The sequence below is a fragment of the Opisthorchis viverrini genome, assembly GCF_000715545.1.
Source record: "Opisthorchis viverrini unplaced genomic scaffold opera_v5_2, whole genome shotgun sequence".
NCBI lineage: Eukaryota > Metazoa > Platyhelminthes > Trematoda > Opisthorchiida > Opisthorchiidae > Opisthorchis > Opisthorchis viverrini.
Genome location: NW_008751658.1, coordinates 3,397,411 through 3,418,470, shown reverse-complemented (window position 1 = coordinate 3,418,470; position 21,060 = coordinate 3,397,411). Strand labels below are relative to the sequence as shown.

The following is a 21,060-nucleotide window of genomic DNA, read 5'->3' as shown; positions in this document are numbered from 1 at the left end:
TAAGCAGGCCTGATGCCTTAAGCTGTCAGTTGTTCGTCAGGCTTGACAAGTGCAACAAAGTGCTACGCTTAGCGAACAACAAGAGCGTCATGTCAACAACCGGAACTACCAACATACTCTTCATTCTCAAAGGTAGAATTAGGAAGCCTTACTGCAAGGATGGAAGTGGAGTCAACAATTCCTGCTAAATAGCAACCGAATTGGGGTACAACCATATTGTATACTATGAAGTGTTCACGTCTTTACTCACGAATGTTACATTCTGTGGTCCAACCAATGTCAGTGGGCACCATTTACATAGGTGTATCTAATAACAGGTATTAAAACACAGAGCATTCAACAATTTACGGTCAATCCCTTACTCAAAACAGCTTTTATTATCATGTTCCTCATTGCTTTTCGAGACTTGGAGGAGAGAATGCATGCTGAGCCACTGTATCTGGTTACCTAGTTAGTTTGACTCATGAAAGGGGCTTTTCATCACTCAGAAGATCAAACAGAGTAAGGTCTGTTATAACTAGCCTCCCGGTCGGTAGTCGTCACTCAGTTAGGCCATCCGAAGCCTTGGTAGCCACTTTTTGTCACAGTTGTCGTTTTGTTGAGGTACAATTCGAGTAACCTGTAGCATTATTTGCCTTTCTTTTAATTTACCACAGCAAATTCACCAATTTTGATTATACACTTAAACGTATAAATCTATCTTGTTCAAGTTACGCATTCATTTGCTACTGGGAGTGATTTCTTTGGTCGAACAAAATGATAATTATATGAAAGTTGTTCGCGTACACTTCTATAAACTAAAAGCTGGTGCTTTTCCGACCACACCTAAATTAACTTCTTTATTCACAATAATTGGCATATCTTACGTTCCTCAGCTTCCGTAAGATCTGTGACCGCGTACACTTCTATAAACTAAAAGCTGGTACTTTTCCAACCACGCCTAAATTAACTTCTTTATTCACAATGCTTGGCATATCTTACGTTCCTCAGCTTCCTTAAGATCTGTGATTTGTCCATCCAAAATGAAATAGAAAATGATAGACCTGAAAGAGGCGATTCATGAACTTAGTTTTCCTCACCACTGTCACAAGTAGTCTGTAATCTGTAGCGAAACTAGGAGCTTAAGCCTGGGCACCCAACATGCAATTTGAAATACTTGTGTCGACCTGTTGCTAACGTTGGCGGAGTCAACCGTTCCAAGTGTTTCTTCGCCTCAGCGTCTCGGAAACTCTAATTGTCAACTACAACACATGAGTGATGGACCAATCTTACGCCATGTTGAAATCAACAGGATCAAAGCAAAGCCTTAGCAAAGGGCATCTAAATATTCTATTTCATCACATCTAGATAGGTATCATACAGAAGATGGGCCAAATAATTCTACTTTAGTCTGATAAAAGTATTATCCTCACAACGCAGATAAAATTTAACTGGGGATTTTTTCAACCCGAATAGAATGACGAAGGGTAAACCTAAATTCAGTCAAACATTTGGGTCCATGGAAGATAACCCGAATGGAGAGTTCACATCCGGTTTATTCCAGTAGATACTTATTGGACTTCAAATATGCGCAGTGCAACCAGGATATATAGTGAGCAAAAATGGTTTAAAACGCCCTGGGTTAGTACGCTCAACAAAACAACAAAACTCAACAAACTAAAATCAAACGATTTCAATTTCGCATAACGTTTCCTGAATGACAACCAGGCTTCTCCGAAGATTTGACAAAGCTCCGCTGAATCTCGCAACAAATCTTTATTTAAAAATGAGCCAAAATGAATTGCTTAAAGCAAATCAGCTTATGTAGGGCATGTTATCGGTAGACCTAGAGGAGGAAATACATAAGTAACTCTTGAGCACTCGATATTTTGTATAATTAGGCAAGCGCTGTTTAAGGCGAAAGGCATGCATGCTAACTTTCATGGAGTTTGCCATGCTTCATCAAAACAGTTTGCTCTATTCCTAACTGTATGGCACACAACCTTAGCGGGAAACCGAATACCAATGCTTACCACAAACTAACAGTTATTGTTGTCACATAAAAGTACACATCGGTCCATTATAAGACAGTTTTACCAGGAAATATTTAGTATAGTTGGATTCCCCTTCAGCAGATGCTTGGTCAAAATTGTATTGAAAAGTCCTCTCCTTGCCAAGAATCTATTCAGAAAGACGTTGATTTTCCTAAGCAGAATGGTATAGGCTGAACTATACATAACGTCATCACACGCAGCACAGAGAGCATCCCTCTTATCTCACATATCAGTCTCAGGGGGGGGCGTCTGAAGCAGCTTGAGGGGTACGAAAAGTGATGGTCATGAAAGGAGGATTTCAGGACAGAACATTGTGATCGGCTCTGACCCAGTCAAAATTATTGATTCGGTAAATGGTACCGAATCGGTCTGCACAAAATCATCCGCAAAAAGTTCGGTAGGCGACACATCCCAAAATGCCATTCTTTGGCTTTGGAAGAATGCAGGTGAATGCCGCAAGTTCCAGACACTTGTGGACCAATCAATGGTTACATTTTCAAAGTAGCTGATTGATGGATCTCGTCAGTACCGAAGCAGTTAATGGTGTAGTCCTCAGTCCTTGGCCGAACTTCATGTGCGGATAGGAGTAAGGTATTTTGGATGTGCGTAATGGCGAGGGTTTTAAATCTGCCGAGTTCTTTATTTTTTCATTGTCTGTCTGCCAAAAAACTGAAGCCATATACCGGTAGCATTCCTGCAGAGTTCCTACCCTCTTACCTGTCATAATGCACCAGCATGAGTTGTAATAAAATTACCTTGAAAGTTCCACCCTAGTACTAAAGTCGTTCACTCTCTCAATGATCGCTTTTTGCGATGTTTACTGTGGCCTCTCCAAAAATTTCATTATTCGGTTGACCAGATCAAAATACGGCGCTGCAATAGTGAAGTCATAAATCATTCCCATATGATAAAATTCACCGTGTGAAGGAAGCGTACACCGATGGCGACGATACGTCTCAACTTTCAGTTGACCAAAACTTAGCCAAATTAAAGTATACATGAAAATGATACCGAACATAATTTCCGTCCCCTGGCTTCGACAAAGACGATTGGGATGAAGTGAATAAAGCTACGTGGAACATGCACGACGTTTTGTCCGACGTCAGTAATCCAATAGTTATTATTTCTTGGACGACCAATGAAAGTATATTAATGCTATTCGCACTGCGGAAACACAGCTGCAAAAGTGAATGTCATACCCAGTCCACCGGCAAACTAGAGTTTAATGAGTAATAGATCCCATTTGAAAATTTTACTAATGACGATTTCAGACATAATGACGTCCTGTTAGTTTTTGTCGTTGTTGCGAGAAAAAACCAATCAAGGCTCAAAATGCAGCCACTGCGCACGTTGTTCTCGATGGGATTTCATGAATAAAATATCATTGTGTCATTGGAGTCCAATCAAGGCTCAAAATGCAGCCACTGCGTACGTTGTTCTCGATGGGATTTCATGTGTCATTGGAGCATTCAGGATAATAGGGTTTCGTTGATAAGCCTTGGTATTCTGCTCAAGTGTGAACCATTCATCTAGTTTAAAGGTAGAGAGTCAGAGGTCTTTTGTAATGACCAGCTTGGAGTCAAGTTGTTTAAAGTCAGTACTTCGAGGTTACATTTTCCTGATAGAATCATGTCCTCTTGGAGTAGTCCAGATTAAAGAAGAGTCAACGACCGATCGGAGAGTGCGGGAACTCATCCAAATTAGCCTAAAATTTTGCTAAAATCAAACCAGAAGTTACGTAATAAATAAACTTGATGAGGCAGAAAAACAACATAACTAGGCCTACAACATACTGCGTCACCATGATGATGAACTGAGTGCGTGTTTTATCAATGTGTACTGTTGCGCGTTACAAAAGGACTGACATGCCCGGAACCAGTTCTCGCTTACAAACATATTCACCAGTTGAAGGTGCACTCTCACACTCAGTCAGTTCACATTCGTAATGATAGCACATGGTTTTGCATCGCTTGGTTATAAGGCAGACAAGTGGATTCTGCCAGTCGCTATCAGTGAAGAAAACGCACACGTTCAGTAAGCATTGCTTGAAAATGCATGACATTCACGTGTGTGACGCATTTCACAAAACAAGTTATCGTGGTTCATGATCGTTATGGTTTGGACAGCTGGTTAGAGCCAGCAATGTTAAGCCCCCTCCCGGCTATCTGGTTCCCTCTGGTTTACTGACGGTAGTATCACCATGGGCCTTCTGCATACCGCTTGAATTTTGACTCATGGGCAAAGTCATCATTATTCTGGAGATCTGTTTCGGATTCAAGCCAATCCTATTGTCGCTCATCCTCCCAAAGGACATCGTGAGGGGTATCCCCAAAAGATTTGTCCAAACTTCCTCAGTTTTTCTTCCGAAAGTATTTATCATTCGAGACTAACGTAAGCTGTTTCCCATTTAGTAAAAACAGCCTTTTGGCCCCTCAGCATAGATCAACGTTTCTCCACAGGAGGAAGTCCAAACTGTGCATGGCCTTTCTAGACGTGTGCAAATTTTGGCTATTCTTTTGTTAAACTGCCAGTCCATGTGAATATTATACAAACTTGTGGTTCCTCGAAGCTAGCCAGATGGCTTAACTTATCGACCGGGGCTTATTCAGAGCAAAACTTATAGTCGAAGTATGCTGACTAGCCGGCAGGAAACATGAGTGGCGTACAAAAAAATTATGGGTCAGATTATCCGATACCTGTCGTCACCGACATCTGTCTCAATACATCAAAGTCTATTTCTCCCATACCGGTGCCTATGAAATCAATAATCAAGCAGTCCAAACTTCAAAACTACTTGGGTTCGCCAAATACTTTCAAAGAAACTACCTACCGTCGATGTGAATAATACTATAGAAACGATATTGAAGTGCTTTGAACTTTTTTGGGGGTTTGGAAGATCATGGTTGATTCAGAATTTTCGGAACATTTTGGCGAGAGCCATTGTCACTACTCTAGTCCACAGCTTAATTTTTCCACCTTGTCGTGAGCTCTGTCCGACTATTCACCCGATTGAAAAGTGCTCCCACTAGGTTTAGTCTCATACGATAGGTTCAAGGTCACAGTCTGTTGACATTATCCCTTCTAAAGTACATTTGCACGCTACGGAGTGATCCGATCAGGTTCCCCGACTATCTTCTTGACATAGGTGCAATTTTCGGTCGCCCCTCCTCCTAGTACGTTTCAGTCTATATAGTATGTGATCACACATGTATGATCCGAGAAGGTCGTGATACGTGAAAGCCAAAACACTGCGATAATCTTACTGCTGTGATACAGAACCGGGTTTGTGGCTCTAAGTGAGGGAGTGTGTGAAGCCACATTCCAGTCTTCAGTTGCTTTGGGAGAGGGTTTATGAACTTCCCCCACATTATATGCAGTGTGCTACCATTCTATCAATATCCGTCATTCTTCACCTGTTCAGGTTCACTCTGCATCGCCGAGTGCTTCACTGTAAAAATAGGCGTATTTTAGCAGTGACACCTTCCTTGTTGATTGTCTTCTTGCATAGTACGTGGCTAACATGGCGCCTGTGTTGTTGTTTGCTCAACGGCTGGTCAGCTAGAAAGCTGCATCTATTTCTCAAAACGCCCTGGCTTTTCTTTGCCATTCGAAACATGTATATCAACTCCGAGAAACCTCTAAGGATTCATACCGGTATGGATACTATTGCAGCCTGGTTGTTCAGCGTTGTTGAGGGGAAAACACTGGTTTCTCTCAGCTTGTAACTTGGTTGTTCATCATACAGCATATGGCTTTCCCTCAACTAATAGGAAGTTCCATCAAAACTGCACTGACCCACCAAACCAACATTATGGAATTCGAGCCTTAAGCCTTCCCAGGCCAAAAGCCGTTCCTCGGACTACTCTACCCGAATGTGTCTTTCCATCTACGTCTATCTCTGTTGTTGTCCTTTACTGTAAGGATGTTAATCTCATAAATCCAATTTGGCGAGAGTTAACGCAGTCGGTGGTAGGACGTGGATGTACTGGTTTTCATTTTAAGAGATTCACCTTGTCAAAGAAATTGTCACAGACTACGGTTGCATGCAGCATGCGGGGCAGCAAATGTTCTTTCCGTCTGAAATTTATGTTTAAAAACGATCCTCACGGGCGTCAAGTTAGGACCATTTAATTATGTTATGATTAGTAATGTGTTACAACTGAGTACATTGATTATCTTCAATAAGCATGTTCTAGTCCGGCGCAGCGACAAGGAATGAAAGCTATTTTCCCTATCTATTCTGTCTTCCAAGTTATATTATGGGAACTCTTCCGAAGTTCCGTGAATTTGAAGGGTTTAAATCATTAATTTCTATACATTGTCATAATCCGAAAGCTAAGTTCCATATCCGCATGTGCGTATTTTCATCTTTATCCGGTAATTCATGCGACTTTGTGCGTGTCAACACGAGGAATCTCAAACGGTCTTATTTGAATAACCTTGGCACGTTTGACATATCTGTAACATGCGACAATACCTCATCCAAAGGAGGGCAGTCTGGATGAACTTTACACGAGTTTACGCCAACACATCAAGAAGCATGCTCCGTAAATGCTTAAAACATACACATAAAAGAAGGCAGCGCGCCTAGTGAGACCTTTAAGTAGTTGATAACCACGGGCTAAATGCTCGAACAGTCACAGTCTATGTGACTGAACCTTGGATAACACAGTACTGCAGGTGAAATACACTAATTTGCAAATCAATTTGGCTTTCACGAGAGACTCAACTGAATCTCTCGTTTATGATATTCTACAACTAAATGTGTTGCACACAGGTCGCCTCATGATTCAGTTGGCACGATATTCGAGATATCGCAGTATATTATCATAAAGGAAACTACTCACAAGGTTGCTGAAAACTGTTCGACAGCACACGGCCGGTTTCGCCCTTGTTCAAGTAGAACATAAGGTTGACGAAAACTCGAGGACTGCGCCTACCTGATGAGTCCCAACAAAGGCGAAACTGGTCGTGGTCTGTCGAAGAGTTTTCAGCAAACTTGTGAGAAGTCTCCTTTATGAAAAAGTACTGTAGGTGCCTTCTATCGACAAATAATTGTCTAACGTGTAGACCAATGCAGGTGGCTGAATACCAAGTCACGGTTGTAATATTCGTAATCACGGACTTTTGATTCAAAAGATAACTCTTACGAAGCGGTAAACAGAGTGAATTGACGTAATATATTGCCCATAAAGTTGTTGGAACCTCATCGACAGTTCACAACCGCCTTCGCCCTTCTCAGCTGGGCACAGCCACAGAGCTTCCGTTACCCTGAAGTTCTACTTGCTAAGAACACTTGACTTGGCCTGATGAAGCTTTTGTGTCGAAAGCGAAACGTTGCCCAAATAAAAACTTCCGATTGTTTAGCGAACTCTTCTGAAACTTTAAATTACCTTTTGGAGTGAGGCAGGCTCTACCATTACCAGCTTGAACTTCATCAGTTTACTAGAGGCTCGTCACCATGCGAACGCGGCAATCGCTTTCAGACGTGCCAGGTATCATCAAGTTGTTGACGTCTATTGGAATAATCGCTCTGGCCACCATATAGTAAATCGCGATAAGGTTTCATCACTCAGACTGGTGTTCAAAAGTGATTCGCACAGGCACCAGTGCACACGTGGTCAGCTAGTCAACTGATAGAACCACGTGACTCTCGTATGATGTGATGGTATTTTTAACAAGATACAACCTGAGTTTGGACAGTTGAGTTCCATCCTGATTCAGATTGCGTTGTATTTTGTCTTTTTAATATTGTGTCCGAGTGTGACCAAAAGCAGTCACAAAGTTACCCTCTATCGTTCCAGTTCTACCCTCCGTCGTTCTAGTTTATGGTTTCGTCCACGTATCAGTCTTTTTGAAATCATGTCCTATTGAGTGTGATTTCCGTTTTTGGTGACTGGTGATCGATGCTCTGACTCATTAAAACTCAATGTTACGGCATACATTGCACCAATATTTTCAATTTCGTCTGATGGACGTCCACTGGAACGTGATGTTGTGATAGCGCCAGGCCTTTAAAATTGTAGTTCTCGTTAAAAACTCGAGTTTATGTTTTCCAGACACCCCTGAATGGATTTTCACGTGCCTTCAGCCTTTCGCTAACCAGACACAACCAATCATTCACGTCTGAACTTGTCTTGTTCATATAGATTGGTTGTTCGCTTGACCACACACTTAATGTAGATCACAAGCTTCAAAATGAACGATGAAAACAAGACAATAACGCAGTCTAACCCCCTGTATACACTGGAAACAGATACACCATAAGTTGAAAACCTTTGGTCCTCGCTTCTATCATTCAAGCTAATTGGTTATCCCTCCAGTCTCAGCTATTATCAGGGATTTGTCATCAGTATGTTGTCCTCTCCCAGCATTGCTGAGATGGATGAACTCATTTGTGCACATCATGTGGATATCTGTCTTAACTCTTCTTGCACATAACAGTGTGGACTGTCTTCGGATACCTCATTCAACTTTCAACTAAACCACTCAATCCGCCTTGGAAATTTGTCGTTCATTATCAGCGTCGCCTGCTTTGTTAGTTAACTATTATTCCCGATATGTCACACTGGAATCACCAAGACCCTTTCGTGATCTACATTCCAACTCTCGATCATGCACACTGGGGTGGACAGAAGGGTAGTGGTGAACAGTCGTGTGGGAGAAGAGCAAATGAAAAATATGACTGACCTTTGATCAAATTCCCGGTCCCCTATTATCAAACCACATAGCCAACTCCGATACATTCAGACTGATGTGCGCTTTTTGACTGTGGGCGTTCCTTGAAAGGTTATCCGACATCAGTTATCCAATCCGAATGAGACATGTTGTCACGACCTCTTCCGGGGTTGCACTGATTAATCCCATTTGCGTCGTACTTGATTTAAAGGCTAGGACGCAATGTGAATAGCTGCATTTTGAACTTCTAACTCAAACAAATTTTTCTCATTTATTTCAGTGGTTAGTGACGGCTGTATCCCTTTCTGGAAGTAGCAGCTGTGGCTTTATCGTCAACAAGTGCTCTTCATGGAAATATTTAAACAAGAACCCGTTTATAAAAGCTCCGGATTGACCAATACAGAAACCTGCCAGCTCAAATCACATGGTCTCTCACTTCAGACCAACGAATTACCCAATTGTAAATCCGCTTTGAAGCATGAGAACGAGTTAGCTCTGAGACGTGCTGTCTACCTGAGCGATACAGAACTTGTGAACTCATCAAGGCCGGTCAGTCTGCAAATCTCCCCAACATTGTACGATACAACTAGCCTGCAAGCGCTGAAAGTCTCTCCAATGAATTTCCCTTCCGCACAAAACAACGGCAGTAATAATAACAGCGTTCAGGCGACTTCACTAACAAATGGACTATTGCAACTGCCTGTAACCACATCCAGTATGGGAGTACCCTTGAGGACTGGAAAACGACCTGCTCCTTCAACACCACCTTCTCGATTATCGGATTGTCAGTTTGGAGATGATGTCAGTAATTCAGGTTCGGATGGGGAAGGACAGGATAATTCGAGTACAGCGGACGTAGAGGGAGTGTGGTCCATGGATATAGAACAATGTTTCCAAGAAGCTTTGGCTATCTATCCTCCCTGTGGTCGCAGGAAAATCATCCTATCAGAAGAAGGCAAGATGTATGGTAAGTTGTTGTATGTGTAAGCTTTGAGTCGAGTGCAAATGCATTTCGTTTCAATTCAGATTGTGATATTCCCAAAACTACCCGGTGACTTACGATACAGCTTTTTCACGGAAGGTACAGCTTCGTGCATTAGCCAACGAAAACCATGAATCAACTACACCACCAACAGTTTCTATGCTAATTTGCTTGTTTATCCTCAGCCGTCTAAATGCATCAGTCATCTGTCCTCAGAAGGTATGGATGCATCGAAGTAATACATAGCTGTGCACAGTAGTCAGNCAAAACTTTCGTTTTCACTTGATCACAATCGCTCTGTTCAGTTGCAAAGGAGTAGCTAATTATGTGGCACTGTCGCCCTCGGTTTGACATCACACGTAACCTTTAACCGATAAGCAACAGCATTGCATTCCTCCTGCTGTTGGCTAGTTTCAAATAAAACGTGATGGACTGGTGGACGTATCTCCCCATCGCTCCGTCGTCATTCGTACCTCACTGCCCAGGATAATTTGGATGATATCAAGTGGTTTCTTATACAAGCATAGAAGGGACTGGTAATTAAACTATTTGAAAGTATAGGAGAAGCGGGTTCCTGAAAATCCTCCACTGAAGTAGTACACTTTGTTGCTTAACACAATAAGTTAGGTATCACACAGTTTGCTGTGATACAACTCAAGATAAAATCGTTTCCATCAGGAGCAAAAACGACACTGGCAAGAACAGTCACGGGAGCTCTTGCTGAGCTATTAAGCACCATCTGTAAGAATAACTGTGGATACAAGCGTAAAAATATTATAAGCCTGTTTTGAGGCAGTTCCAAGCAGCTCAGTTTCCTTCCGGTTGACCAGTTTCTGCTTTCTGGTATGTTTAACAAGTTTCCTTGTAAAACGTTTGCGAACAGAAGCTGTAACGTATCATACACTAGACTCCTTCAAATCGTTCATTTAGGTAGGCGTGCAAAGTGCCAGATAAACCGTGTTTTTGTATCGGCTAGAATTCCCAGGGAGCAGGTGACGTGTTTTTTACAGGTCGCGTCCACACCGATGTAGAATCCACCGGGATTTTTCTTTGATAGAGGGCCGTTGTATTGACCCAGACCCTGTTCGCCAATGAGTAACTTCAAAAAGTAGCAACAGATTATTTTGTCTGAACAAAGCTGCTGATGAATAAACCGCTTCGTGGTTCATTATGGCTGTTTCCCATGGAAGGGTGGAGTGGGTCCAGGAGTGTTAAATAATGAAACCAACTATTCTCAGTGATCGGCAGCATTGTCGTCAGCAATGGCAACTGCGTTTTGTACCCATTACTAAAAACCTGGCCGGCAATAAGTTTAGATTTTTTTATAAATAATACGCTATTTCGGGGCGAAGAATGCTATTCTCATCTGCAGGAAAATCAATTCTTCCAAAAAGCATTAGTTCCTCACTGATATCACTGATTAGGTGCCAACATTTTGATTGCATGCATAAGAGGCAGGTCTTGTCATTGTAAAAGGGATTTGTTGACGCTCGCCACTTTTTGGATTATTTTCAACAAGAAACGAGGGTCGACACTCCTTTTTGCTCCCAGTGTCAAGGTAGATGAATACTGTGTGATAAACAGGCACCGTGTACAATGATATACGTACAATCAATAAAATATACTGTATTGTGCTTCTAATTTAAGTAGGACAGCTTTTCTATGTATAGTTTTCTCTTATTGACCCTGTGATACAGAAATAAAAATAGGCCTATTAGAGATTTTGCTTCATGTTGTTGGTAGAAAATTAGATGAACTCAGAACTGCTATACCCACGTAGCCACGTCTTCTACCACAACCAGTTGTCTGGACTGCTCAATCTCAGAGGCTTGAATAACCTGTTCTCTCACATTCTTCATCCATGAAGTATTTTGTTCTCTAGTCAAACAATCAGTGACCCACGAGACCATGTACAGAGCTCATGACATTAAAATAAGTTGCTTTTTTTTCGTAAAAATTTGTCTACTGTGACCATCGATGGCCATCGACGGAAGCTTATAGGTTGTGCGAAAGGATCTGAAGTCTTGATGCCCCCTTTGCGCTCACAAATTTGGCGGTTCTATTTGATTTTTTTTCAAATCGCACAGTCATTTGCAGTGACTTTTGATAGTTGATCGGTCTCCCTCATCCATGCGTAACATAATGTCCGGTTTGTAGTCTAAATTCAGCGCTTGCATCGGTATGCGTGTATTAAGGGGTTATTGTCTCCTTCGAAGTTGCAGTCAAGCAATGGGTGAAAATCTTATCCGAATAACGTCAGTATAATAGTACGCACACTACGGTAGGACAGCCTCATGAAATAGAGATTTGTGTGGGTCCCAGGTGAATCAGATTCACAGTTGGATGGGTGCATAAGTCAAAACACGGTGCGGCTTGACTTTGTTTGGACACCCATTAGTACGCACAATTTTTCAGGTTTGCCACTAACGTTCTTCTACGTAAGAGATTATCGAATTCACAATATCTGTCGCATGAAGAAAACAAAACATCTTATAACACTACTTCCTAGATAACGAGTTTTGGCACAATCTTGTCATTTCGTCACTGTGATTATTTTCAGGGCGGAATGAGCTCATTGCTCGATACATCTATCAGCATACGGGGAAGATTCGCAGTCGGAAGCAAGTGTCCAGTCATATCCAAGTACTTGCTCGACGGCGTTCAAAAGAGTTGCAGGCACAGATCAAAGATCCTGACACTAAACAAAGAGCTATTATGCACCTCTCCATGCTAAGCTCTGCGCAGATAGTTTCTGCTGGTGTGCTCGGAACCAAGATGCTTCCGGTTACGACTTCCACCAACACGGGTCCAAAGACCTCCCCACCGACAAGCATGCTCACCAGCCCAACTGGGATTAGTTCAACTCGCACAACAGCGAATGGTAAGCATGAAGATCTGACCACAGACCATGATCACTTGATGGCATTCAACACGCAGTCTCGCTGTCTAACCACAACTAGCAATGTCCAACTGGATCAGATCTTCCGACAAACTAATGGGTCTTACAAGGACGCCGAACTGAAGCGGCACCTACCAACTATGTCTAACGGTATGGATCCCCAGAAGTCAGTTTCAGGTAAGCAGGTAATCAGTACTTTGATCACCGTCAGGAAAATGACAAGATGTACTTCTATGTACCCAAAAAGGTACTCCAAGGTGTGCTCCATAGTTAAAGTTGAGATTAGCCGTTCCTAACCTAACTGTTGACTCATGACAGAAGTCGAAATCCCAAAAAACAAATCCACAAAATGTATGTGTCAACTACTGACTTTGCCAGGACGTCCCCAGGAGCACTTACTCACCCTAATCTTCAGACAGATCAGACTGAGGTCAGATGCATCAGACCACACAGCGGTACATTTATAACCGAGCAGACTGGGTTGGTTTGGCGCAGGCAATTCATAAACTCGGGGACCGCGCCTACCTGATGACCCCAAGAAGAGTGAAATTGGCTGTGGGTAGTCGGAGAGTAGTATGGGTAGTGTGCTACTTCTAGAAATATTCGAATAGTGTTCACAATGAATAGACTAAAGTGCTTAATGTTTGTAAATCGCTCCTCAATAGTAAAGCAGTGTTGAGGAATTTTCCCATTGATATCCTCATATCATTGAAATGGAACTTACAGAACTTATTATCACGACGTCTGAAACTAAAAGTTATTCATATCCACAAGTGCTTAATGTTTGTAAATCGCTCCTCAGTAGTAAAGCAGTGTCGAGGAATTTTCCGATTGATATCCTCATATCATTGAAACGGAACTTACAGAACTTATTATCACGACGTTTGAAACTAAAAGTTATTCATATCCATTATCATGGTGGTAAGTGATCGTCCACAAGAAAATTCCGAAACTGCGGGAGCGACAGCGGAGTTTCTTTCGCACTTAGCACTAGTTGGAAGTTCAGACTGGCATTAACCGAGTGATGCAAATCGCGCTGGTATTTTGTCAAACGTTAACTGGCATTCGAATGTTTTTACGTGTTCTTTAGATAGGGCTTAAAAATGTCATCAGATGAGGCACATTCCTGAGAGTGAAAAAGACCTCATTCATCATTTCCCGTCCCTCGGCACAAAATGTTATTCAAGATTTATGTATTGATTCAGTGCTCCTTTCACAGTAGACCTTGTGTAGAGGCATTTTGATGACGTTGCCCCTAAGTAGGGTCAACTTCCCATATACTTCCCACCTTCGTGAGTTTTTGTATAGCTTTCCGCTCCATTGTTTAATTTTTACACGTCATTGGTCTATCAGGTCTTGCCCACCTTCTCCCAACAAACTCGGCATGCCTTGAGAACAACAACAACGATGGCTGCACGGCGATAAGGAAGGCTAACCACAATGGTCAGCTGAGTCAGCAACAGACCCCTGAAAATTTGTCAAACCCCTATGGAGCACTTTTGGCATTACGTTCAAAACATCCTCCCTTTGCAGTGAATGGAGCCAATCCGAACCACAGTACCTTTGAAAACAAGCACCAGCTGGCATTCAATCTTCAAGTGGATTCGCGTTCAGTTCAACTCTTAGACAATTACGATACAACATCCAACCCAAATAGCAATAACTCCTCCAAAATGCGGAATGAAAATCCACCTTCGTCTAACAATGGTTTCGTTTTGGTCAGCACCTCTCTAGGGCAACTATTTTGCTGCTCCCCAAGTCAGGTTGGTGTGCTTAGTGGGACAAAGTCGACCTCATCCACAACGATGCCAACTGCCACTCCTCTAGATGCACTTACATCCCATCCGGTACTATCCAATTCATCTCCCCTGTGTTCATTTCCCCCCGTGCCTCTGAGAGGAGCGTGCTCAATTGCTAATATTGGTTCTTTCAATGGCGGATCAGCAACTGCTATGGCTATGGCAGCTGCTCAGGTCGCAGCGGCCGCGGCTTATGGTAATCCAACAGGGGGTCCTGTTCCCCTTTGGCCAAAAGCAGCCCTCCTTACCCCCACCGATCTTACAATGACATCTGGAGCTCCTTTTACTTTAGGTGTTCCGGAGCATACAGATGCGCAAAAGATTCCATCTAATGTCACTTCAAATAGAGGATCAGCTGGACAAGTTTCCCCCGGACCGGTGACCATTTCTAACAGAAATTCCCTCACCAATGGTCCGACCAGAGAGGAACCTCCTGAGCATCCTTACGGATCCCTGCAGCTCTTACCACAAGATTCACCGTCAGATCGTACGAATATGAACGCCCCTAGCACTGCACACCAAGTCTTCCCCGACAGTGTTACCTACCGCGCCACAACCACCACCAGTAACATTACAAAACCACAGCTGAACAACGGTCCGCAGCTTGTCAACTTATCGGATGTGCACCCTAATTACCAGGATCTTTCAATGGCAACAATGGCCAGATTTTTGCCAAACCAGCTCAATAACCCACTGTGGACAGAACGTGCGATCACAGCGCCCAAGATGAGACTAGTTGAACTCAGTGCATTCATGTTGCAAAAGGAAACTGATACAGATTCAAATGTGAGTGTAATTCTTTTGTCTCCAGAAAACCCAGTGTTTTGTCCCATTAGTTTACGCTGTTTACAAAAGGCTAGCATAAATAATGTGCAGACGAATTAACCATCTGGCAAATTCCCAAAGTGGTTGGTGTTTTTTTTCACATTATGCAGATTCTCGTCAACGGCACATTTTCTGGCTTTCTAGCACATTGGCCTGATTTCTGATGAAATTTAGCATGCGTTGGAAACTCCAGTCATGTAGGACAAATTTTCTGGAACACCGTTTGAACTGATTACGGACTTGTAGGAATTACTTGTAGGGCGCTTTTTAGGAGCAAAAATGTTTTCTGGCATTTTGACCAAAAATGGCTTTAAAGCTTGGGAGTCTGAAGTTCAGGCTGAGTGACAGGATAAGGAGTTTAGCCTGTTGACACCCGACAAGAGCTGATTTCAACAACCTCAGAGGACCCGTTGAGGTGATTTCTCTTGTAAAACATGTAACAGATTAATTATAAAATCTGATGACGACAGAGCAGCGATGAAATTAATACAGAGCCAGGCAGGCATCATCATGGTGACTACAAGAACAGAGTGTGATTCCTCATAATAATAAAAATAACCGGAACCGCTCATACTTGAGCTTGGACACCTCATCGGCACTTAAAAGCCAGCATCAGAGCACTCTTCCCAATTGAATTCAACCATAAGTTCTCCAGGTAGCCGGCTTGCAGGTGCATCACGCACACGTCCTGATTAGAACACAGCAGTTGAGTATAGCAATTTTAATTTCGCTGCAGAACGACGGTGGATATGGCCGAATAGATTCTGAACATTACTCAGTGTATTCCAGCCTAATAAGTGTTGGTACGTCCTAATAGGAGATTGATGGGATAGGTCTGGGAGTTCTTTTTGGAATCCAGGAGACAACTATTCCCGCATTATGGAGCTTAGACCTTTATCTACCTGTTTTATTCCCCCAGTTACATCTGAATCAAAGGTACCTATATGTCGACGTCTATTGGTTGAATGTGACAACAATGTGCCGGCTGGGATGTCATGTCATCTCTACAAGAAATGTGATGTTTATTACCAAAATTCTCTCTAGGAGTCACCAAGCCGTTTCTTCATCAATGCCAACTTCAGTAGTATCATAATTGTTGTGTTGGTCTGCCATTTCCTTATTCCGTTTGAGGACAATCAATGGTTAATCGCTGCTCTTCGGTCAATACATCTAATACACAGCCAAATATACAGATTCGCCAGGTTCTTAGGGTGGTCGCAACAATCACATTACATTGAAAATTTTGTGTTTTCACTTACTGACTGATACTGCACTACAAGAATCAACAATGCACCCTTCTTCAAATTCATGATCATCTTCCAGACTCACATATTAACTTTGGTGCTGTGTACCAGAAAAAAACGCTAACCTCACAGGCTCAACAAGTTGGGGAAAGTTAAGTGTGTGATATCAACAGTGGTAGTTTCTTTTAAACTCTCAGTGATGCCGAAACCCCGAAGACAATATCTCGGCCAAGTGAACCACTAAAACTATGGACTGAGACTTAAAAGTGCGAACTGCCATCGTTGAGCCACCATCTGCATTTCAGCGATGAAGCGCTAATTTACGTTTTTATCTACCACAACCCACGAACAGCCTTCCGGTATTAATTATGACGTTCTTCACCGTAATGGCTGCAATCTGACTGGGATTGTCAGTCGGATCGCGATTGCTTCAGCCGCATAATGCCCACAAACAGCTTTCTCCATTGTCATCATCATTATCTGGCATTTCCAGCTGTCGTTTTCAAATCATGTTAACCACACAGAAGGCTACGGGCGTCATGCGCACGCATGCGTGTGTGTAAGCAACCAATCGGACAAACACCAACATACCTTAGTCCCTAGCCGGGCACTCCTTAGGTACGTTCAGTTGTGTACGCTTGTTTCACGTGTGCGCTAGTGTGCCGAACCGGTCTAGCCCCTGACGGGACTAGATGACCAGGGCTTGAAACGGCAGTCTTGGGATGGTTACTGTCCGCCGCGTTGCCCGACCTTGCATGATGATCGATCGATGGATCGACTCGCGGATTTGTGTGGCCTAATTTCGCGCCAGGTGGTGGGCAGCTGGTCACGACTGCACCCGATCCGTTCTAAACGAGGACTGGGTAAGGATGCAAGAAAATGCCCAGCTTCCCAGTCTATTTGCCAGGTTAGTTTAGGAAAGCAGACAAAAAATCAGCCAAGCCTGGTGTTATACTAGTCCAAGTTCTGAGTAGCTGACCATGTGCTGTTACCAATTTTACTCCCCTAATCGAAAATTCACTCAACTGGAAGACAAAAATTGGTGCCGGACCTTCGGCAACTTATGTAGGTTGGGTGTCTTGGATGCCTACTTACTCACGCCGTCATTGGAGTAGAGTTACGGAACAGTTTATGAACCCTGTCGTGGTGCTCCTCTGCAGTCCGCTGGTCCACCAGCATCATTGCCCTTTGGTACAACATACTGTCTATATAGTCTAAGTGTATAATCCAAGTGCTACCGGTAATTCCGAAACTGGCTTTCCTCTTTGTTAGTGTGATAGGACAAACCACGCCTGCTGAGAAGCGTCAATAAACTAATCCACTAGTCTACTAGTTCACTTTCGATACCACCTGGTTTAGCCCGTCCGTAAACTGAACAGGATTATTTTGGGAAGTACTCATGGGGGCGTACGTGTGACCTGAAAAGCACCAGAGTACAGCCTTGGTTCCATCCTTACTTTCCTAAAATTTCGACTGGCCGACTCCCGGAAGTGACTTTGTCCTTAGTTGCAACTGTATGATCACGTCTCAAGCTCAGTGAATCATCCATTTCGTTTCATTATCATCAACGTCATCAACGGCGGCACAAAATCAGTGCTCGCTTCCTCGCTGCCATATCTTTTAATTTGTAGCGCAGCTAAAATATTCAGATAAACGTTGATGCAAAGGGTGCATAAGTTATACATTTGATACATTACAGACGTGCATATTTTTTGCGGTTTGCATCACATTGCAGGAAAACTAGGATCTCTGTGACACAGTGCACTGGAAAAAGTGATTGGTATGACCATTTAGGGGGCGACAGTATAAAATTCCGTGACCCATATAGGTAGTGCGGACTCCATAAATCTTAACTCTATGCAGTAAGTTGTGAGGAATCCAGTTTATGTTATATTTGACTCACGGAACTGGTTTCGTTCTAGCGAACTTGGTGAAATAATTTCCATGTTTACATTCGCATCTGATCTTCAAACCGTCTGTCCAGTAGCCATCAAATCGATCACGAACCGCCAGCTCAGTAGAGTAAACATAAAAAACAACATGCGGATCACAGCTGATCAGTTGCCGTTGGACACAAAATGGTCGACTGGCCTGAGGCCAATGTTTTGTTACTTTTTATTGACGCTTGTCAGTGGAAAATGTGTGTTTTTGTTTTGTCGCACGTGCCAACGGTCATAATAACGCGTGCTTTGTTGATGATCGTTTGTGGCCATCTGGGATTATCGTTACACTCAACTTTGTGCGCATTTCTACGGGGTTAGGCGTATAAAAAAACTATCACGGTTACGTTTTGGGTGCTCGTCTTCATGTTGCTTCCACAAGTACGATTTAGCTGGAACAACAATTAGCCCTCATTAATCCCAAGAATGAATCTATTCATCCTAGCATACCTAATATTTCCACTCGCTGAGTTACCGGCATACATGAGGCTTGAAATACATTGCTTTTCCAAGCTGTTTGACAGACGCTGGAACTTTAAGTGGCAACTTCTGTTGAGTGTTAAACCGCCGTCCACCAGTTTGTCTCTCTCAATTGAAGTCGGACATTACTGACGAACTACATGTCAATTTTGTTGTCTTTCGTTGTTGTACACCTCGGTTTAAAGCATTCATGGAAGTAATATTTCGGAGGAACCAGACACCTGCTAATTTCTGATCGGTGAGGATGGTTTCCAAATAGTTAAGAGTCAAATCGAATTACTTGATATCGCTGGCCACAAAATACCCATTTTTATACACCGGACGCAAGTAAACCTGGAGGCCTCGCGAAAATTTGGTACGGCTCACAGTTTTTGTGGAGCAACCGTTTTTCTGAAAAATAACCTATCAAGAGGGAGGCTCAAATAGAAAAGCCTACTCTTAGAAGTAAAGGTGACAAGTTCCAATAGCGGAACGTTGTGATGGATACACGTCAGGTGCACTCTAGTGTTCTGCACCGTATTTGTGAGCAAATGTTACTGTCTGAATAAGGGATGTGCTATCAGTTTTGGTGTTGGATTAATCGAGCGAAAAGGAATCTGATTTTGGATAACTGTGATTGGCTACAGGTAAAGCATTTATAATGATTGACATTACTGAAGTACACACATCCTTGATTATTGCTGATTGCATTCCTTCTCTGCATATGACGACCCACTGCCAGAATTACTGACAACTATTTTATCCAACTCCCGACGTACCGTTGAACCGGGATCAATAAGTCCCTTTTACCTACCTCCAATCACCGAGGCAGTTAGGAAGCCAGAATCATAGGACTTCGATCCCAAGTTATGTCTATCCTTCATTTTCCTCATGGGCTAATTCACCTGATAATGTGAAAATCACCTTACTTACGCGGTACCTGATTCAGATGAATCAGCCTACTAGTTTGCCGAATATATTGGCGGATTGTGAACATAATTCACACAACATCAACCGCACTGATTCAGTGACCCAAGACATCTTCGCAATAACCTGAATGAGATTGTGGTTCATTAGTTAAGGGACCGCCCTGACTTATCACAATAAATCCTTCTGCACACGTTTTCTAAGGAAGCAGCTGACATGATTCTGCATAGCGACTGGGTCATAAAATTTAATAACCGATAATGAAGCAAAACATGTTTGTCAACAATTTTGTAAGTCTACATTATCCTAATGAAGAAATCTGATTGGGTAGTAATAGCGTCCCAGAAGTGCGAAACGAAAAGTGGTGTTTATTTGTCTACTGCGCGTGCAGCCGAATTCAAGTGGATAAACAATGATCAGTTGACGGGTGTCAAAGAGATTTCTGAGGAAGTTGATCTTTGCACTAACTTTTTCCATGATGTTTTGGAAGCAGTGTGTTACAATGGTGGAAGCTCACAGTAGGTGGAGAGCACTAGCAGAAAACTCATGTGCTGATTCATTTGCCTGTCACCTTTAAGCAACACTCCAGTTTAGTGACACTTGATTCTGTCAGTGCACACCCTCTAATAACCAAGTGCACAAACTTCTTGCGATATTTCATGTGGCGCTATCTGATTCATTGCGAAATCCGAAAAATTTTTGGGTGAAGCTCAATCTACCACCTTATCACTTTTCGATATGTTTCACCTATCTTATCCATTACTTCTCTTTAGTTATTTCAAAACTATCTCTATCGATATGCCGTCAGCGTAGAGAAGCTAACAACCAGCCAGGAGGTATAAACCCACCATTAAGTAAATAGGGCTGGAATGCGGTGGCGACATGTGACGCTGTTCACTGCGTAAGCTCCAGGACATGACGCTCTGGGTATCTTGGATGCTAAAAAAGACGAATTTTTCGAAGGTCGAGTAAAATTCATTCGCCTTCAGGTAATTTTAAAACTTCACGAACACACTGAAAATATGCAGTCTACAACAGTCGCTGGTTTTAATTGCAGTCAGTCAGTAATCCGTAACAGTAAGCGCAAAACCTAAACTAACGGAAGGTCTCTGCATTCATTCCCGTAAGAATTTCAGTAAAGGGCCTTTTCTAGTATAAGGTGGTGTGGAATTTTCCGGAACATCTGTCAACAAGATGATATACTCTGAAAAGAACCTTATGTCCCGTTAGGAATCTAAATTTTATTTGATGCCGAGTTTAAATGCCTTAAGAAG

The 21,060-nt window shown here is 42.7% G+C and overlaps 2 protein-coding genes across 2 annotated transcripts in view; one reads left to right on the top strand and one right to left on the bottom strand.

Annotated features, from left to right (window-relative positions):
* Positions 1-21,060, bottom strand: part of T265_00231 (hypothetical protein) — a gene marked incomplete at both ends in the record, with an annotated part of 50,950 nt that overhangs the window by 9,062 nt on the left and 20,828 nt on the right. The window contains one exon of the mRNA XM_009163939.1: positions 982-1,043. Coding sequence (XP_009162203.1) covers positions 982-1,043 — 62 coding nt within the window. The remainder of the gene's footprint in view (positions 1-981; positions 1,044-21,060) is intronic.
* Positions 1-21,060, top strand: part of T265_00232 (hypothetical protein) — a gene marked incomplete at both ends in the record, with an annotated part of 39,854 nt that overhangs the window by 6,618 nt on the left and 12,176 nt on the right. The window contains 3 exons of the mRNA XM_009163940.1: positions 9,027-9,678; positions 12,254-12,769; positions 13,946-15,177. Coding sequence (XP_009162204.1) covers positions 9,027-9,678; positions 12,254-12,769; positions 13,946-15,177 — 2,400 coding nt within the window. The remainder of the gene's footprint in view (positions 1-9,026; positions 9,679-12,253; positions 12,770-13,945; positions 15,178-21,060) is intronic.